The 21641-nt window shown below is 34.5% G+C and overlaps 3 protein-coding genes across 5 annotated transcripts in view; 2 read left to right on the top strand and 1 right to left on the bottom strand.

Annotated features, from left to right (window-relative positions):
- LOC144552869 (putative GPI-anchored protein At4g28100) overlaps positions 1 to 21641 on the bottom strand; it is a 66743-nt gene that overhangs the window by 22657 nt on the left and 22445 nt on the right. The window lies entirely within an intron of this gene.
- LOC144553191 (uncharacterized) lies at positions 6110 to 6907 on the top strand. Its single transcript, XM_078301291.1, has 2 exons — positions 6110 to 6435; positions 6718 to 6907. The coding sequence occupies exons 1-2, from the start codon at positions 6110 to 6112 to the stop codon at positions 6905 to 6907; spliced, it is 516 nt and encodes a 171-aa protein (XP_078157417.1).
- On the top strand, positions 16321 to 21062 carry LOC144552865 (lysine-specific demethylase JMJ28-like). 3 transcript variants are annotated; one of them, XM_078300880.1, is made up of 8 exons: positions 16321 to 16806; positions 17203 to 17480; positions 17944 to 18273; positions 18777 to 18916; positions 19008 to 19119; positions 19735 to 19870; positions 19964 to 20027; positions 20410 to 21062. In XM_078300880.1, the coding sequence occupies exons 1-8, from the start codon at positions 16425 to 16427 to the stop codon at positions 20840 to 20842; spliced, it is 1875 nt and encodes a 624-aa protein (XP_078157006.1). In that variant the 5' UTR covers positions 16321 to 16424; the 3' UTR covers positions 20843 to 21062. The 3 variants fall into 3 exon arrangements, with proteins under 3 accessions (XP_078157006.1, XP_078157005.1, XP_078157007.1); XM_078300879.1 differs by having other exon boundaries at positions 17200 to 17480; XM_078300881.1 differs by having other exon boundaries at positions 16322 to 16806; positions 17245 to 17480.

Raw genomic sequence — 21641 nt, 5'->3', positions numbered from 1 at the left:
TAACTTACTCTCATAATAACATTAATCAAGGTCTTTAAGTTAACGAACTCTAATATTAAGAACTTTATCTCCTTTAATGTATCATTTCTTTAATTGAGCAATACATGCAGTATTATCTTCTTATATATAATTGTCAGGATCATTTCTTTAGAAGACAAGCCACATGTATGATAAATGTGTTGAATCATAGTTCTTAATTAAACAAACGCAATCTTGGTTTACTTAGTGTATTGGAAATTTTGTCGGAGGTAGCGAAGTATATATTTAATTCCATTCTAATATATATATTTGTGTGGGAGAAAAACTATATCTTGCTAATAAATTTATAACAAATGATATATTAGGTCTTCGAGTAAAGCTAATATACGCTTAAGTGTACTGTACTCTTAAGTTTAGGCCGTTCGATTTCTTTAAAAGTCATGCAGATTCTTTAAAAGTCGTGAAAGCACGATTTTTAAAGAAATCAAACGGCCTAAACTTAAGAGTACGGTACACTTAAGTATATATTAGCTTTACTCTTAGGTCTTCTATCTCCAACAAGATACATCTATAAGTGCGTATATTGTACTAATCATGACCAAGTAGTTGTCCATCATTTTCTCGAGGACAAAAAATATCTTTGTTCACATCTAATGATTTCACAAGAAATGAAGTGCTTGATTTGTCCATATAAAATTATTTAAGCACTCTTGCAACGTAATTTTCTTGATGTATAAAATGTCATTTTCCAAATGTTCAATTTGTAATTTTAAGGAAAAATTGTGTCCTATCAAGATCTTTCATCACAAATTCTTTCTTTAAATAATTTATTACTTTTGGAATCTCCGCAGGAGTTCTAATGATATTTAGATCATCAATATAAACTGTAATTATAACAAATTTATTTCCATATCTTTTCATGAAAATACATGAAAAAATTGTATCATTTGTATATCTATGTTTCAATAAATATCCACTGAGGTAGTTATACCACATGCGTCCAAATTGCTTTAATCCATATAACGATTTATTTAATTTAATTTAATAATGTTCTCGATAACTTTTTATGCATCAAGCATATTAAATCCTTCATAGATTTTCATATAAATAACATTATCAAGGGAACCATATAAATAAACTGTAACAATATTCATTAGACGTAAATCGAGTCATTCAAGGTTTAGATTCAGTCCTGGATGGTACCTGGATGTGAGGATTTAAGGTTTAGATTCTTTTCTTTTCTTTTTTATAGTGAGGATCATGTATGGTACCTTTGACTCAAAAAAAGAGAGGATCATGTATGGTACCTGGATGTTTAGATTCAGTCCGATACCTTATTAAGATTTTCAGTTTGAATATGTTAGAGGTTTGAGTGATTAAATTTGTATTTTGAAAACGTGCATTTTGTAAGTTTTTAGAGGTGGCGCTTCAAGCTGCTGGAACTCTAACACCTTGTTTGGATGGGGAGTAGAGGATTGACAGTAGGAGTGATTAATGAGCGAGCATGAGCGAGTTAGGGTATGCTCATGCTCGCTCATTAAGTAAATGAGCGAGTTGTTAATGAGCGAGTTTAAATGAGCGGATAAATGAGCGAGTTGTAAATGAGCGAGCTTTTAATGAGCGAGTTATGAGCGGCTCACGAGTTATGACTTATGACTCAAAAAAAAATTATATAGTGTGCCCACGCATAACAAAATTTGTTAAAAGTCATTATAACAAAATCTAACAAATTGTCATAATTCATTTAAATGAGAGAGTTGTTATGACTATTACTTGTTTTGGGATTTAGGCGGAGGTTTTGGTTCTGCCGATTTACAAAAAAAAATGAATATGAAACTATGAATATTAGTATATTACACACGATTAAATGTTACATTGTGCTCACTATATTACACAGAATCAAATATGAAACTATGCAAGGTTGATGTTACACAGAATTACATAGGATTAAATGTGGCAAGGATTAGATGTGGCAAATGCTTAATGAGCGAGTTATGAGCGAGTTGGGTCATGCTCATGCTCGCTCATTAAGTAAATGAGCGAGTTTAAATGATCGGATAAATGAGCGAGTTTAGACGAACTTTTAATGAGCGAGTTATAAGCGGCTCACGAGTTATGAGCGATTTACTCACCCCTAATTGACAGTACCCCTAAAGAATCACATTATATGATAAGCGACCCCTTCAAGATTCACTTTCTAAGCACTAGGATTTGTACTAGAGCGTCAAGATTGACACCCCTAAAGAATTACATTATTTGTACTTCATGCTCTAAGTTGGAATTCATGTTGCGCATGCACTTCCTTGGGACTTGATTCCTGTATCAAGTTTATTAATTCTAAATATTAAAAAAAAATATCCATTTGTACTTGTGGTCCCGCAGAATTTTCTTTTACATCTCCCTCCTACATTTTCGTCAGATCAAAATTACCAAAAAGATAACAAAATTATGAACAAATCTTGTTGAGTGCACCTCGATCGTATTCCTGTCTGTCAAATTAACGATCCCAATACTGGTAGCAGACTAGAGTTTTTCTCTGTTTTTTATTTCATTAATTTGCATGATGAATTCCAAGACAAGCTAACAAATCATGATATCTGTACATGTATAATAAGAATAAAGTAGGCGCAAAATCTTCCATGTCTAATGGAGTACCTCTTCCATGTCTGATAGAGTACCTTTCAATGCCAAATAATTGCTTTCAATTGAAAATGTTAGGCATATTAGATTATATCTGTAAACATTAATCTAGATTTAATTTTCAAAGACGGAGCATGTACGTTTTACATCCGTCTCTCATCTTGAATCAGATGATGCTGATCACGACGACGGCAGCAACGATGATAAAATTAGTGATTCTGGTGATGAACAATCATTTGTAGTACATATCAGAGCACAAGTTCATCAGGTAATAGTATTAATACTTTCTAACTTGAGAGGCATTGAGAACCATCATTATTTGATCTTGGCAAAGACAATGTCCTCCGTGTGGGAGATTATAGGTTCAAAATCTGAATACATTTTTTTTGTGAATATTAAAAAAGTTGAGTTGAACTTCAATCTTTAGTAAAAATAACTTGAGAGGCCTTATAAACCAGCCTTCAATACACTAATTATTATTGTTGTTCTTGTACTTGTTTTTTTATGGTATTTCCATAAATCTCCAACATTAAATGTGAACGTAGGGCCAAAAATAATAAATCATGGCCCCTCTTTCACTACAGCAAAACAGACTTTCTGCGACCGGAAAACCGGTCGCAGAAAGTCCAGGCGCCGGTCGCAGATACTATTTCCGGTCGCTGAAAGTAAAATCCGGTCGCTGAAAGACCGGTCGCAGAAAGCATTGTCGCAAATACTCTCCTGATGACGTCACCGGTCACAGCAAGACGTCACCCGGTCGCAGATACTTTTTCTGCGACCAATTTTTTTGGGTCGCTGTTGATTTTTGCTGACGTCAGAAAAATAGTTCTGCGACCGGAAAAACCGGTCGTTGATAGTCAAAACCGGTCGCAGAAAGTATTTTGTCAGGTTTTTGAAATTTCTTTTATTATTTAAATTTGCACCAGGTACGACAGGTACCAACATACAATATAAAACATACAAATAAATTTAAACATAAATATTGATATTGATATATACAAGACATATAGAAAATTCAAAATACTTTGCATTAATCATAAAAGTTTTATGTGAATAACCTCATCAAAGGGGCGTAACTTTTGATCCTGCGCAATACAAGACATATATAAAACATACAATACAAGACATATATAAAACATACAATACAAGACATATATATGCAATATGGTCCTGCGCATGCTTCACGAAAAGGGGCGTAACTTTTGATCCGTCCGTCGGATCGGGCTGAAATTTTGACAGGAACTCCACAGCCCAAAACTGGATGCAAAACAAATCTATGATTTGTTTCGCCATTTGCGGGCTCAGATTCGCGATCCGAGTCTTCCTTCATGGACTTTTGGACCTTTCTTTATCATTTTTAGGGTTTGCATCAAAAAAACTACTAATTTAGTGATATTCAGAATATATAATCACTAATTTAGTCCAAAAATGTACTAATTAGTGATATTCTTTAATTTCTACATTTCCTATTTGAAAACTAAAACTAATACAAAGGGCGTACCACTCGAGAAGAGATGACATTCAATTGACAAGGCCTATTCAAGATAATCAACTTCACATTGTCAAGTTCTTCACCTAGTATAATATACGGATAGCAATTAGAGCAAAGAAGAAATTATTAGAATTCTTAAGGATTTTTAAGTAATTATTGAAATCAATAAAAGGGTAACCTTAGAATTGTTTAAAGCTGATCTTTCGCCTCTTGGTGAAATGGGGATACTAACTCTTGCCTCTAAACTTTTCTTCAAGGTACCATTCTCATCATGAAGCTTAGGCAGTTGTTCCTGTCATAATACAAAATAGTACAATTTTGAATAAAACTCACAATTAAATGACAGAGAAATATAAACTGATGCAATGACTTAGAAGTAGAAATAAAAGCAAGAAAAGCCTTTGTACATAACTCAAAAGTAAACCTCAATTAAGTGTCGATTGTTGAACATAAGCCTCAAATAAGTAATTGTTATCAACCAGAATACAAATCAACTTTCTTTGGAAAATCATGACTGAATTTAGACCCAATTCACCAAAAACAGTAAAAGTCATTTTAAGCCCGACTCCAAGTTATAAAATTCAGAAGCCCCTTTCTTAATTTGCTTGTAGCATGGTCTCAATCCATCATTCCAACACAATTGTGGTCTAATCTTTATCATAATTTTGATAAGAAATACTCAGTTTAGAAATTGTAAGACAGAAAGAAAAAAAAAAAAACAAACGGGGTTGAATTGAACAGATCTAGCGGTCTGGAGCACATTGGGAAGAGAAAAAAAAAAGACAAAAACATCTCACAATTTCTGCGATTTTTTCTTTTTTCTTCTACGATGGCAGCGGCGGAGGCGCATCGCTTCCAGTGTTCGGCCATGGAGCTGCCGCATCGCTTTCAAATTTCCAACTACATCTTTTGATTCAACTCCTGAATAACGTTGCAGTTAGTTATTAGCCATTACATCTTTAGTTGTTAATTAAGATGTATATCTTCCATTAGATAGACGTACAAATTAAATTTGTTCATTTTCAAAGTTGTTTGAGGAAAATTCTTTGAATATTCTGATTCCTCAAAGTCAGCTAGCTAGATAGACAAATTAAATTTGTTCATTTTCAAGTTATTTGAGAAAAATTCTTTGAATATTCTGATTCCTCAATGTAGGGGTGCAAACGGATCAGTTACGGATTGGATAGTGGTAAAACCATATCCGTATCCCTTTTTATTTTTTGGATACGGATCGGATATTAAACAGATACGGATATAGATATTCGCCTTTTTATAATAGTGAATAACATATATAATTTTTTTTTTTAGACAGACATATATAATTTTTTTAATAATATATATTAAACTATATAGTATATATCTACTATTCGGATACGGATAATTAAAATTTAAAACTACATCCGTATCCTTACGGATATTCATCGGATATCGGATATCCGTATCTAATTTTCGGATACGGATTCGGATATGGTCGATAATATCCGATCCGTTTGCATCCTTACCTCAAAGTCAGCTGATATCTCAACCTTTTTTGAGTATTATTATTATTTTTATTTTTTTTTAGTAAAAGCTGATATCACAGCCTTGTTATGAGCATAAGAATATCAGTAGAACATAATGTGTTCTTAAGCTGAATTTTTTTTCACCCCCAAATCGAGGTGTAACCGGAGTAAACTGTCTGAGTTGGCTCATTCCTTCTCTCTACGTCGTGGTGCGCGCTGTGAAACACGCCCTTATTAGTAGCACATCCCATTCAGCGATAGGTGTCAACAACTTTTGTTGACTCCAGAACAAGTCTTAACGGTTAATTAATTAATTACAATATAAAATGTTATTTTCTTATTTTTCTTATGCATTTAAAACTAAAACAATCCACGTTACGGTTAGTTAGCTATTATTTAATACCCCCACAGGCCACAATGCACTATCTTTTCCACCATCAACAGAATATATAGGAATAGCAAAGAAAACATAAGTTGAAAATTAAAGCCTAAACCCATGGCTGCTCTCACAATCTTTATCTTCTCCCTCCTTGTATCAACAACCTTTGCCACTGAAGACCTCGAGAAAGCTCAAGTCGTTGAGAAAGAAGAGAGACCGGCATTCCAAGCTCTTCCTCTGCAACTTGGTGCCGCTACGAAGGAATTCTACTTCCATTTGTACTACCGCGAGAATTTCGGTGAAATCGGGATCACGGATGTGCTTTTGTGGGATGATCTTAACGAAGAAAAGCTCGTTGCCCGAATGCAAGGCCCAATTTTTCAATCTGATGGAACAACTCATGGCTGGCACTTGAATTGCAGCATTGAGTTCGAGTTGCCCGAGTATGTACTTCATCCTATAGACTAGAGAGTATTTATAATTTAATTTTTATTTTGTTGATTTTCGGGTTCTGAACTGTTTCATCTCAAATTTGCCAGTAGAAAAAAGAAAACACCATTGCTGACTTAGTTAAAGAAAAAAATTAGAAATGTGCATATTTAGAGCCATACAAAGAAAATGTTCCAACGGTTGGCTCAATCTGGTACTGTTGTAACGTGCCAGCAAACAATTCATTAATTTTATTGTATTAAACTAATTATTTTGGTAATTTTATGTGAATGAAGGTTCAAGGGTTCGACCCTTCAGGTGATGGGGCGGGAGCTACAACCGACGTTTCCTAGGAAGTTTCCTATTGTCAGTGGGACCGGGGTGTTCACATTGGCACATGGCGTGCTATATGGAAGAAGACTGAGCTCACCGGATGATTGGCTTTGGATCGAGCTTAATATCCACAGGTACTACACCCCAATGTAGCACCCTGCTGGAACTGATCATGTCGATCTTGTTATACCAGATAGTGATGCTTGTATTACCAGATAGTGATGCTTTGAACTTTGATAATGGGTTCAGTTAATTTCTGTTCCGAAATGAAGTAATTAATCTGGCTTTCTTTTTATATTACCAGAAAAAAATGTTGTTGCAAACTTGCCAGATATATGATAGATTACAGTCTTTATTTTCTCAGTTATTAATAATAGTATACACCAATTACTCCATATATTCAAACGATGGTGGTGTTCTAAATATATATATCCAGTAGAAACCCTCCTCAAACCCCGGATTCTCTCTCTCTCTCTAACTCATTGCGAAAATTAACTTCCCAACATCGACCAAATTATCAGAAGCATTCCTCTCTCGACGTCGATCGCAACAAGACTTCCTTGATCAGGTTTAATTGCTTACATTTCTCTCACCTCTCTTTTATTTTTGGTATCTTTAATTTTAATAGTTATTTTGTATGGTTTGCTTAAATTAGGGTTTGATCTCTCTAGTTTTCTGAAACTAGGGTTTGTACAGTGACTGAAATTGTGAATGTAGCAATTATGGTAAGCTTAGTTTATTGTTTAGAGCATTATCTTTATTATTAATTAAAGAAGCATTTAATACAAGTTTTGCAAAAATAAACAAATGAAAGGACTATAATGTAAAAATGACAAAAATAAACAAATGAAAGGTCACTGGACCTGTTGAAAGCAAAGCCTTAATTGATCCATATGCAATATTTTAAATTACAACAAGTACGAGTGACAAAGATATTACTCTTCACACGTAATAACAATAAGCTGGATTACAAATCAACATTAATAACAATAAAGATACAAATTCATATGTAATAACAATAACTATTACATTTTATTTTATTTTGTTTCTTTACAATTACTAAGAAAATTATTTCCTTTATTTGACCTCAAATATTTCAAAAAAAAACAGTTGAAAAATAAAGTAATAGCTTCCAGCATTAGTTCACTTTTTTTGAGTCTCACTGACACTTTCATTTTAAAGAACATAATTTTAGCACAGATTAATTAACCGGTTTATGTAAATAATCACTAAATTGTTCTGTGAAAAACATCAGTTCTTAGATTGACTGCGGTATTTCTCTCAATTTATGGGTGGATATTTTAACAGAGCAGCTTTAACTTCATACATCAAAAAAATTATAGAATCAGAAGTACGCTGCGGTTCAAGCGCTGTATGAAACCAAAACTGCTCTGTTAAAATCTTTACCTTATTTATGTCGTTTCTTTCAACTTTTTTTCATCTTCTCTTCTTTCCGTTGATGGAAAATTAAGGGCTCTAGATATTTGTTTAAATGGGATTTATTTGAATGGACAATAAAACAAAAACAAAAAATATAGGCATAGTATCATCATACCAACGTAACTAAACATAATAAATACAAAGTAAACATGCGCCTCTACTAAACAAATAAAATAGAGAACACTATTAGCAATTTTCTTCCAAGCTGTTATGCCATTATTGTGTATATATAATAGCTTTTTTGTCGCACTTGCAATGATGTATTTAAGTGCCAAATATTTTCATATAATAGATATACATTTTGAAAATATTTTTTTTAGAAAAACTATTAAATAAAATTCATGATTTGGAGATCTTAGAATTACTTCTTTATTCTGGTTTGTATGAATTTTCAATTAGATAAAAAGGAAATCAATGGCCGTTATTGAAAGTTCGACTCATTCAAAGGCCGTGATTTGAAATTTCGGCCCTTTAACCGCAATCAAAGGTTTAAATAGCGTTTATCGCGTTATAGCGGACTAATTAAAAAAACAGCGCTATGCTCAAATAGCGCCGCTATAGCGTGAAATAGCGCGCTATGGCACTGGTCTGAAAACGCTATTAAGACTTAAGAGGTCGGCCGTGATTTAAATATCAAGCCCTCCTTTTTACTTTTAGTTTTATTTAAAATTTTATGATTTTACAGATCAATATTTCTTTTCTCTTCCACTAATAATGGAAATTCATTTAGTCCGGATTAAATAAAATGATGATTTTAACAAAAGCGTGAAAGATTGAGAGAGACGGCTTGACCGGTTTTAGTTTCCGGCGCGTGCCCGGAATCACGCGATATGTCAGATGAAAAAAAAAAATGACAACTTGACAACAACGTTTTACACGCAGCAATTAAAAAAATAAAAAAAATAAAAAGAAGAAAGGAAATGCCAAACTACTATCATGTTCTTTCAATTCTAAAAATGAGATGAGATCCCAATTCCCAAATGCAAGTTTCTTAAAAGATTTTTTTTTTTGTTCAATAAGGACTGATATTATTTTTAGATGTATTTTATAAGAATTGAATTTAAGAAATTAATCACACTAACACGTGTACTAGACGGAATTGGAACAGTCTGATAGACATCGAATCAAATTCAATCTGATGTCAGTTCAGAACTATTTAGATTGTGTCATAATTTACACAAACAATTTTAAGATTCATGCAGATTAAATACGTATAAATATTTAGAAAGATCAAACGATTATTATCTAATTGTTAATTGATTCTACATGCCGGTGAATCAGTGATGCCACATAAAGCCCTGTGTAGATATCTCTTTTTTCGCCTTCTTTATTTTCTCAGTTAGAGGATCTAAACCTGATAATGACGCCAACTATACATATGTAATTCAGACTTTTTTTTATAGAAATTGTTTTAAAATAATATATATTATTAGATATATTATAGTTATATTTTGATCTCATAGAAGACGCTTATATTTTTTTTTCAATTTATTTATGAACCTATGAATCGGACGGGACATGTCAAAGAAAAATTTCAATTTCTTCTATGGATCGAAATATGAATATAATGTATCTAATCTCCTATACTATTTTATAATAATTTCTATAAACAATATATAATTTGCATGAAACACAATGTTTTTAAAAGTAGTTTTTTTATGTATACAGAAGGTCACTGCATACCACATATGCAGTATGCAGCCGTATATGCAGATTTTAATGCCGATTTGCATATGCGGATTTAAATAAGATAAGTAATAACATAATAAAAGTTTGTAATAAAATAAGAATAAGAATGTTGGACATGGATGAATTGTATATAGTATTATGTGGTTTGCATGAACATTTTTAATGCAGCAACAAGCTACATACACATATGCGGCTGTATTTATAAACACTCAAAACAATGATTTCACTGAATCACTCGAATAAAAAAAATTGAGTCTTCTTAGGATAGAAATATGAATACAATTCATTTAGGGGTATGTTTGAATGAAACAAAGAATAGCTCGAAATAGCTCGCTAACCTCAAATTCGGAATAGCTGCTAACCCAACATTTCATAGGAATAACGGAATAGCAGCTAACCCGAGCTATTCCTTGTGTTGAGAATAGCGTTTTTTTTCACTCAAACGTGAAATAATGAGAATAGTTTGCTAAAAATAGCAGTTATTTCTGTGTCATCCAAACGTACCCCTAATATCTTATATTATTCTATAGTAATTTCTATAAATAGAAAATTCTGCGTATAATATGTGTGAAGCAATGCTTTCACTGAATCACTCTTTAAACTTTTTTAGTGGAGACGAATATTCTTCTGAATTTTAATTTTGAACAGTCATTTTACACTTTTTTCAAACTTTGAGGTGAGACGATTAGACTTGAATTCTTAAATTGAACGATCACATCATACTTTCATTTTTTTTCTTTGATATCCGATATATGTCAAATTTTAGTTTGAAACAATGTAACATCATTGTCGAATAATTAATATTTGTATGATTTCTAACACCTGATTGAATGAATAGACGAATTAGATAATATTCTGTGGATAGTTCATGTAAGATTATTATTGTTGCAAATTTCATCCATATTATATATTTGAAGCGGTAAAAAAATTATAAATTAATATTCACGAATTCAATTATCATTTTATTGTCCATTTTGACTTTAAACAAAATTAATTCAAAAATTTATAAATTTTACATGTTAACGCTTCGCTTCTAAAGTATATCGGTTTCAATAATTCGACAATGCCATGAGTTAGTAATTTAGATAAAATGGAAAAATATATTGATTTATAGTACATATAATATATTATAATATCAGTACATTGCACAGAGTGAATACAAAAGTTGGAAAAAATTATGATTAATCTAGAACAAGCATCGATATTAATTGTGTAACTGTAATATTAGTCAGGGATCCGTATCCTCTCAGATACCTGACTCAACACAATTGAAACGGATGATTCAGATTTACTCTCAATCGGTGCTTATTCAGAATGGCGCAGAGGCAGTATTATTTGTGCTTTGAGATTCGCGTTAAGTTAAATAGAACAATTTTAGACCGTCCGATTCAATTGTACTCGGTCCGGTAGAAAAAAAATTATATAATTTATTTAAAGGCGAGTATCCCTGATATTTTTTTTCTTTTGAGAATTTTGACAATTTTCAAAGATAAAAATTAAATTTAAGATATAATATTATAGGAGTAAAGCTAGCGTGTGACATGCTCACCAAGAAAGTTTGGTGAGCATAACTCCAAAAGTATATCGGATCGACGTCAAATGTCAAATCCAAACCGTTGAAATCCATGTACTTCATGAGTGATGAATATACATGCAAAATTTTGAAAGTTTCGAATTTATTTGCTACACGGTCAAGTGGTCAAAGAAATAATAAAAATTGAATATATAAAATAACTTATAATAAAATGTTCATTTCTTTGACCACTTGACCGTGTAGCAAATAAACTCGAAACTTTCAAAATTTTGCATGTATATGCATCACTCATGAAGTACATGGATTTCAATGGTTTGGATTTGACATTTGATGTCGATCCGATATACTTTTGAAGTTATGCTCACCAAACTTTCTTGGTGAGCATGTCACACGCTAGCTTTACTCATATTATAGATACGATCTAAATTATGCACATATTATTTCCATACAAAAATGATGAGATCCGATGTATCTTTTCTTTCATCACGCATCAAGTCGCTTAATTTTTCAACGGTGACACTAACAGTGTCGAATATCTTTTCTTTGATTTGGGTATGACGCTAATCAAACTCAAACTCAAACTCAAATTTGAGTCTGACCCTAGTCCATCCGATTCGCTTTGAAATTTTAACGCATTACTTCAATATTTATGCGATCCGTTTTAACATACATATAAAAATCTAGTACACAGAGATCTTAAAGTGAAGCGATCCGTTTCAATCCGATGGACTTCAAATTCAAATTTATGCACCCTCCAGCCCATGTTTTTCGATCCGTTTGAATCCGATGGCTTCAAATCCAAATTTATTCCCCCTCCAGCCCATGCTTTTTGACCGCCTTAGCTTTTTGACCAGACTTGGGAAAATTAATTGTAGGCCTGGCCTGTGTGCTTTTCCTAATTCAACTGCTAAACAACAAGAAATTGAAACGAAATATTAATTTTCGGTCCATGAACAGTTAAACGCACTTTGTGTAATTGTGTCCCCACGCAAACGAGCTCGGATCCTCTGAAGTAGCTCAAATTTTAAGCTTAGATTCATAATTTTTTTTGATTAAAATTTAGGAGTCAAGCTCCTAGATTTCATTAAAAAAGACACTAGGAGTGTCAAGTCCAATTACATAATACCAAAACAAAATAAGAGAAACATAAAATAATAATCAAAAGAAGAAAACAAAGATAAAACAAGGACCAGAAAGCCAACGAAGTCCTCTGTACCAGAAAACAACGGATCCCTCAGTACCAGAAAAGTAATGAAGCCCTCTGTACCAGTACCAGTACTCAAAGTTTACTGTTCCTGAAACCAATTCGCTATCTCCGACAGTATTTCCTGCCCTATTTGCGAGATTGTTTGATGCTGCTCACTGAATGTTCGTTTGCATCTCTCCCTCCATAAAACAAAGCCATAGTCATCTGCACCTGTTTTACTTTCTTGAATTTGGATCTTAACATTGCTTGCTTATAGTCCCCAGCATTGAAATACCGACACTGTATTAGTTCAGGGATCCGAGATATTAATTCCATTTTTAACATCCTTGTAAGAGGTGCTTTACTGTCTCAGAATTAGACTGATCTGAGGTAGACATTTGCTCTCGGGTAGGGTATGGGTACCTCGGGTATACCCGGGACGGGTAGTCGGGTAGGGCGGGTACGGGTAGGACGGGTAGTCGGGTAGAACGGGTACGGGTACGGGTAGGTCGGGTAGGTTTTTAAAAAAGTGTACCCTACCCGTTTCAAACCCGTTCCCGTCTCGAGTAACGGGTACGGGTACCTCGGGTATTGTACGGGTTTTTTTTTCTGTTTTTTTTACTATTTTTTGTGTTTTTTTTTTTTTTTACTGTTTTTATTTTTTCTTTTTTTTTCTTTTTTACAAACCGGCGGGATTTTTTTTTAAATTTGAATTTCAAAATTAGACGGGTAAAGGGTGCGGGTAAAATGGGTAAAGTATGCGGGTTCAGGTTCGGGTAAATGGGTGCGGGTACGGGTACAACGGGTCCGGGTAGGCAAGTTTTGGGTACGGGTAAGGCGGGTACGAGTTGGACGGATTTTTTTTTCTCAAATATTGGTACCTTACCCGTCTCAAACCCGTACCCGTGTACCCGTGTACCCGTTTACCCGCCTATACCCGGGCACGGGTACAAGTACCTCGGGTAATGGGTACGGGCCAGGTAAAACAGGTAGTACCCGAATGGGTATTAGCAAATGTCTAATCTGAGGTGAAATGTACGGGTCCCTTTTAATATTCACTGATCAGAATAAAATTTTCATCGTTCGTTTTAAACCTGACATGATTTTTTTTATTTTTTAATATCCAACATTAAATATAAATTACTAAATATATCCAGTTTGGCTAATTATTTTTAAAACTGTTCAGACCGGTCAAATTTTGGCCGGCTACCCGAATATTTACTCAGGCCGGCTAAAATTTCAGCAACCTGATTTTTTTTTTCTTTGTGTGAAATTTAGCTATAAAAAAACCGTTTCTCTCTCCTCCCACTCACAACTCACTTAAACCCACTAGAAAAGAAAGAGGAAGACTAATATCAAGTCTACATGCATGCCAATTTTTGTGATTTATTAAAGTATTTAACTGGGTCAGAATCTTGTCCAAAGGCAAAGACAAACTAGATAATTTGTTATTCTAAATAGATGAACTTTAAAAGTACATTAAGATTCAGTTACAATGTTAATACAACCTACAGCATAAACACTAACCTGATGAAATTTAAACTCTAATACAACATGGTAAAACCCTAATTGATAAAACTTAAAATGCTAAAATCATAATGTAAGCACTAGTAACCATACTTCTTAGTAGGCGGCTCTAGACTAGTGACAGCAGCTGCAGTGCTAGCCTTACCAATATAAATACATGCAACAAATTCATCATCCAATGTTGGAGGCTTTGGATCAACCTTTTTTTTTTCAAACCATAGTCATAGGGGTTTTCCACAATGTCATCATCTGAAATTTCAAATCGAATAGACCGCCTACAAAATCTCTCCATAAAGTAGGTACGACATGTGCATTTTTTTACCTCATTTTTACCTCGATCACTTATTAACCCTCATCTCACTACGCCACGATTGGACGTTCTACCTCGGTTGCTATTGTCCATCTTTTTCACTTTCGAAATCGTCTCCTCTTCCTCTTTCTCTTCTTCTTTTTCTCTTATGGTGGGTTTGAGTAGGTTGTGAGTGGAAGGAGAGAGAAACGGTCTTTTTATAGCCAATTTCACAGGAAAAAAAAAATTCAGGCCGTCGAAACTTTGGCCGACCCGATTAAATATTCGGTCGGCCAAAGTTTCATTGGTCTGGATAGTTTTGAAAATAGTTAGCCAAACTGGATATATTTGATAATTTATATTTAATTTTGGATATTAAAAAAAATCGGTGAATTTTAAAATAGATTTCTATTATTTAAATAGATAACGAAATAATTTTAATTTGAATGAGTAGAGATACTCTTTCTCAGATACAACCAGGAAGATGTGATCAAGTAAAGAATAGGGACATACTCTCATTTCACCGATTATATAATATATTCTCGTCTAATTTAAATCATTTCGCGAGATTTTAGAGCCAATAAAGTCTTAATTCAATATATTCATTTTTACACAATTTACATCTAAATTTTCTAATTTGGACTACGATCCCTCTAGGCCATGACACCTCTTTTATCTCTTCAAATCATCATTTTTTTTATTCTCCCTTATTGCATTTTGATCCGAAGAGACAATAAAACAGGAATAGTCTCTTGTGTTCAAGTTAAAGTGACTTCGTACTGATTAGGAGATAAAAGAGGAAGGAGAGTCCATGAAAATTTGTGGGACCTGACATCCACATTTTTCTTTTTTAAACACTTGTGACTATCAAAATTATTACAAAATAATTTAACGGATGGAAAATTTACAAAATAAAAATCGTTAGAATATTAAAACAATTTACAAATGCATATATAAAATAATATGAATAATATTAATTGTTAATGAATGGAAAATTTACATAATAAAAATCGTTAGAATATGGAAACAATTTACAAATGCATAAATAAATAATATGAATAATATTTTTACTGTCTTATTTTACCGAATTTTTTTTTTAGTATCCATAAAAAAAATTATATAAATATTCAGGTTTTTTGGATATTTTTAAAACCGCCAGAAGTTTGGGCGGTCAGAAAGTAAATTAAAAAAAAAATCCAAAAAAAATCCTAGATATTTGTGCAACTTTTTTTATGGATATTAAAAAAAAATGGGCTTATTTTGTCATTGAACTTTCGACTTTCTAATTTTAACTTTCCAAAAAGTCGATGCATAACATTGGGAAAAAAAAAATCTGGCTTGTAAAATACACTGATTTTGTTAAAAAAGAAATTTATATGTTTTGCAAATTAAATACCAAATAAATAGAAACGGTATAGTCGTTTGGATAACCGTACACAGCTTTATACACGCGGTATTTATCCAGAACAGAAAGCGCCACGCTGGATGCCCGTGAAACACTTTTGTAAAGTTCAATCGTAGAAAAAGACGTACTCCGACCAAACTAAACACACAGTAGCGTCGGGTCGTGGACCCCACCCACTAACTCCACCGTGAGAAAGAAAGATTTACCCCACCAGTCAGTGAAACCTCAATTGAAAAGACCAGGACCATAGTACGATTTATCAGTCAGTTAGGACTTGGTGCCTCCTTCCGAGTCCGAATCCACTGATGTAACTCAAATTTTGAGATTTTATATAAACCGTTCGATCATAATCTGGATCAAGCTGGAATGCCTAGTTTATTTAATATTCGTGCTAAAAATGATCTGGCGGTTCAGATCTAAACTTAAAATTTGAGTTGCTTTCGGTGATTGAATTACTGTTCTGTGTGTAACCAATCGATGGAAAAAAAAAACGAAAAAATTTCTTCGATAGGCGACAGCTCATTTCCACTTTAACCTACTGTTACCCCAAACCCTCCCTCGGTCCCTCCTCTCTCTCGCTCTCTCCTCCGGTGATTTACGATGGGCCGTCGCCGATTTACCGACGATCCGCCGCCGCCGGACGATCTTCGCTGTCGCCGCTCCGACGGGAGGGACTGGCGCTGCCCCCAGCCTTCCCTCCCTGGTCTCTCTCTCTGCATTTACCACCACCGCCGCAGTTACAAAAACTCTAGCTTTAGCCCGAGCCCCGGTCCTAGTTCGGACCCTCCACCGGAGACTCCTCCTACTAGCGCCGACGAGAAGAAGCCATGGAAACTCCGGATTAGGAGTTCTAAGCGACCAGCTTCTCCGTCAGATGAGGGAGGCGCCATGGAGACACCGAAATCTGAGCGTACGGACGATCAGAAGTCGAATCAGCGTCGAAGAACAAACCCTGATCCACCACCGTCTTCACCACCATCAGGTAGTTGCTTGTTTGGAGTAATTAAAGATAATCTGAGTAAATTCTTGCAGATCACAAGGTTTAGACTTAGAAATTTGTGTACAAAAGGTTTATCTGAGTAAAAATTTGAATCTAAAGGTAATTAATGGAGTAATTTAATTTTTTAATCTTTGAAAAGTAAGTTCTACAGAAGCGATTACCCCGGGATGAAACAACAACAACAACAACCAAGCCTTTAGTCCCAAACGAGTTGGGGTAGGCCAGTGTACCCCGGGATGAAACATACTGGCTATTTTCATGCTAAAAAAATAATCTGAAATTCTATTATAGACCCCAATATGGATAATTTAAAAACATCTCCAAAGAAGTTCATATCTGGAGAGTCTGTTGACACAAACTATAACACCTCTTCAGAAGAAACTGCAAATGGAAACACTAAAATGACGCCTATTGTGCTAGCTCTGGCGCACTCAAAGGGAAGAAAGGGCAAGAAAGAGCCAGAGGAAATGCAAAGCGAAGCCACAGAGGGAAGGAGGCGGCGAGGTGCAAAGCCAAGTCAGACTGAGACGCCAACTCCGACGCCGACTCCAGTACCGGTTGATTCAGAACGGTGCAAGAGATCCGATGGTAGAGGATGGCAGTGCAAGTCCAAAGCCTCCCCTGGTGTGGGCTATTGTGAACACCACTACAAGAGGGTATTCCTTTTGTAGTTTTTTTTTTATAATTTCAAAGATCTGGTTTTTGGTTTGTACAGGTACTATATCTCTGGGTTTATTGGTACGGTATAAGAACGGATTATATTGAATGCCATTGTGTTTTATTTATTAGTCTGGGCTGAAACTTCATTGGGGCATCGGAACTATGTTCTAGTTCAGTAATTTAGATGTAAAAAATTGTTTTTGGTTTGCGCTTATCAGTATGAGATGAGAAGTCACTACTTTTTGTAAGCTTGGTAGTATGAAAACAGTGACAATTTCATTTATTATTATCCAAATGAGCCAAATCAGATAAAAATCTGAAATGTAGCTTGTTCAATTTTGTTAAATATCACTTGATACTTGGGTACTTATTGATACCGGTGTTTATGAAATATCAGAGCACAAGTGAACTTCAATGCATATTTTTTGTTGCAAACAATTATATCCTCTTGAAATCCAGGTTAAACTCCTTAAAGATTTGAGAATGAAGAAGAACGCACTAGGAGGTGCTCAAGGGAGGAAGAAGTTGTCGGCAGCTGCTGTAGCAGCAGCTGTCAAGCGGCAGGCTGAGAAGCAACAGCAGGTGGTGACGTACACGTCACCAGCGAAGGCTCAGGAGGAAACAATGCAGCTTCCCAAAGGGTTAATGACAATTTCGCCCTTGGTAGGCAGTGCTACTACAGCGAGGGGTTTAACTGGAGATAAGAAGGTTGGTGTTGATCCTGCGCCACTTATGGTGCGTCCTATTCGGTCCAAGAACTGCCCGCCTGAGCCTGTGGGACCCGTCAAGGTTGGACTCTTTGGATTGATACTATTTTACATGACAGTTTCAATTATTGTATTATGTTAGTCCAGTGCCTTTGATTATAAACTTCATTTGTTTGGTTTCCCTTGGATTCTTTCATGTTATATGGAGGTTCTATACAAGATACTATACCTTTATGCTGGGTATGTTTTGACGGTAGATTTGACAGGTGAAACTCACTTCTATTACTAGTTGTCCTAGAGGAATGGGAAAGTGTAACTTGTATAACTCATCTATTTTGCTCTGCATGTTCCTTAACTTGTTATTAAAATTATGCAGGGACGGAACCAGAGAGGTAAAGGGGTCTGGTTAAATAAGTGTTCTGTAATTTCATTTTATGAGGGGGGCTAGTAGTATACTTTTTGTAAAAATTAAAAAAAAAATTAAAGGACAACTGAAAATTTTCAATTTGTAGTGGGGGCTAGTGAATTTGTTGTTGTCTTATATTAAATCAGTAGCTCAATTTTCTCTTCCTTTTGGATTGGCAGGTGTTACCTCTAGGTGGTAAAGGGAATAAGAAAGACAGGAAGAAGACATGTCACAGGTGCGGTGAGACCAAAACAGGGCCGGCCGTCAGGTGCTTAGCTTGTAGGAAGCGCTATTTTTGCTCCAAGTGCATAAAGAAATGGTCAGTTGACAATATTAACCTTTTCTTTTTTAACAAATGGCTTGTTTCTTTTGCCCTTGTTATTAACAAACGATTATGTGTTGAAAAACAGGTATTACAGGATGTCGAAAGTAGAAATCAAATCTTCATGCCCAGTTTGCCGGGGCTGTTGTGATTGTGATACATGCACGGCAAAAAATGTGAATTCTGATGATGCAGCTCAGGTGTGACTTTTTCTAAGAATGTCTTAAGAAAATATTCGAAGAAACACCTATGCTAAAATATGAGTATCAAGAAGTTTCTGCATTAATGGTATTTCTGAAAATATACTTGCACGCTGTTATAAAATGTAATGGCAAAATAATTGCTCAGAACATAACTAAACCTCATGTAAAGCTTAGTTAAATGCTAAAATGACTACAGCATGATAAATCAAATGTAACTTTAGAGTTAGGAAATTTAAATTTGTTGCATTGTAGTTAGTTTGATTGTGATTGGGTTTGAAATTTGTTTGATTGTGATTGGGTTTCATTTCTAGCCTACCCCAACTCGTTTGGGACTAAAGGCTTTGTTGTTGTTGTTGTTGCATTGTAGTAAGTAAGTCAGGCATAGCTAATCCCGAGTTCTCTTTAACAATTAATGTTCTTTTTATCATCTTATGATGCTGCAATATGTAGGAGCTCTTTTACAATTCTTGGATAATCTAGTACTTTAATTATTAAGTATCCTACGCCTAAAGCCCGAACCAGGCTGTAAGAACTTGAGTGTCCATGTCATGTTGTCCGTCTTTACATGTGCACACTTGCTTATTTCTTGTTTTATTCATGAAATGATAATAGAAGGAAGATATGAACGGGCAGCCAAAGGATGTTAAAATAAAATACGGGACTTCTCCATTTTCCCAGCTGCTACCTGCTATAAATAAATTTAATGTCGACCAGCTCGATGAATTGGAAATAGAAGCAAAGAAACAAGGTGACTTCATATCATGCTCATTTTTGAATTTATCTTTTAGCATATAGATTATTTGCACTTCCGTTTCTTAATTTATTTTGCCTTTTGAATCAGGGAAAAGGGTGTCAAGTGTTCATGTTCAGATGCTAGAAAATGGCGGTGAGGAGGAGCTTAGCTGGTAATCCTTTGGCCCTCACTTGATATGACTATTTGAAATTATAACTAAAAAATGGTGTTTTGTTATTTACCAAGAAATAAACCAAAAGGGCAGTAAAAGCAGCTGTTGATTTAGTTACTTCAAACTGTTTTCAAACATCTAGTCTTGCTAACTTAGGTCTACAAAGAGGAATATGTTATCCCAATATTCAACTATTGATTTACACGGACCGTAGGCCTAGCACAGATGGTAATAGGCCTCATATGACGATTATTCAAATCCTGCAAGAGGCATCTAAAAATAAATGGATGCCAGGAATAACAGGAGCTATTATTTAAAAAACAAAAAAAAAGACTGTCTACTTGCATCTTTAATTTGAGCATGATGATTTGTATTGAATCAGCAATAACTGTGGGGACTTGATTCTGGATTTCTCGAGGAACTGCTCAAAGTGCTCCTACAAACTCTGCATTACCTGTTGCCAAAAGCTACGGAAAGAAGAGACATCTGATAAACTGAAGGCAAGCGACTTAATAAACTGCAAGTCCAGTTCATGCAAGTCCACCTCCCCTATTTTTCATGGGTGCAACCTCAAGTGCCCATCGAAACAACTTGGCGGCTGTAACAACTCTTCTCTAGGTTTAGTTTATTTGTACCCTGCTGGTTGGTCAGAGGCACTAACCATTAGTCAAGAAAAGATACAATTAAATGCATCCAACAGCACTCACACCGAAAGTAGAGACGCCGCCGTTTCCTCAGACTGCCCTTCTCGTGCCAATGGCAAGGTTACCCAATTATCAACTAAGCCCCAAGAGACATTATCTGGTTTCCTATAGGTTGAGGCACGCACTACTCTACCATTATTTAATCTTTAGAGGTAATAGCATGTCGGTGATGGTGTAGTTGTTTGTGCTGTGGATGTAAAAAAAATGTTTAGATCTCTGATGCTGATAGTTAACTTGTTATATCTTCATTGTAGTGAGGTTAGTGAATTGTTTTCTTGTTGTGTATTGTGTCATTTGAGATTATTGGTTAAATCCATGATTGTAGAGAGCTTATGATGTCGGATTTTAGCTTAGATTGCAGCAGAACCATCTTTAAGAAGTTGTTAACATTTCGTAGTGCATAAAGTGGTCAATTAGGATATGAATTATGCAATTTCTGATTTTGAAATAATGCTTGATATGAGGGCAACTTTGTAATTGTTGCTGTTGTTATGGTAAAGTGAATTTTAATTCCAAGAAATTTACAGTAAAAACAGTATTTTGGGGTTAAGTTATTTCTCTTTATCAGCCCTTCTATTAGCAGTGGCCACAAACCAAATTATCTTCACAAGGAAAAATACTTCTAGATCATTTTTCCGTTGCTACTTTTCCTAATGTTTAAATGTTTAAATGTTTAAATGTGACGTGTCATTTGGAATACGAATTACATAATATAATATAATACTTTTTTTAGAAATCTGTAGCTTTGTTTTATTTTCTTAAAAAGTTAAAACAAGTTCGATGACGATTAGTGGTTTGGTCATCTAGTTACGAGCATCCTGTTATATTGTTTTGGTTCTGAAACTTTTTTGACTTAATTTTCATATTAAAAGATTTTATCAAATGTTTTTTTTATCAATTTTTTTGAAAA

This window comes from Carex rostrata, chromosome 4 (assembly GCF_964058835.1).
Source record: "Carex rostrata chromosome 4, lpCarRost1.2, whole genome shotgun sequence".
In the NCBI taxonomy this organism is placed as follows: Eukaryota; Viridiplantae; Streptophyta; class Magnoliopsida; order Poales; family Cyperaceae; genus Carex; species Carex rostrata.
The sequence above is the reverse complement of the archived record's forward strand: the minus strand, read 5'-3'. Positions and strand labels throughout refer to the sequence as shown.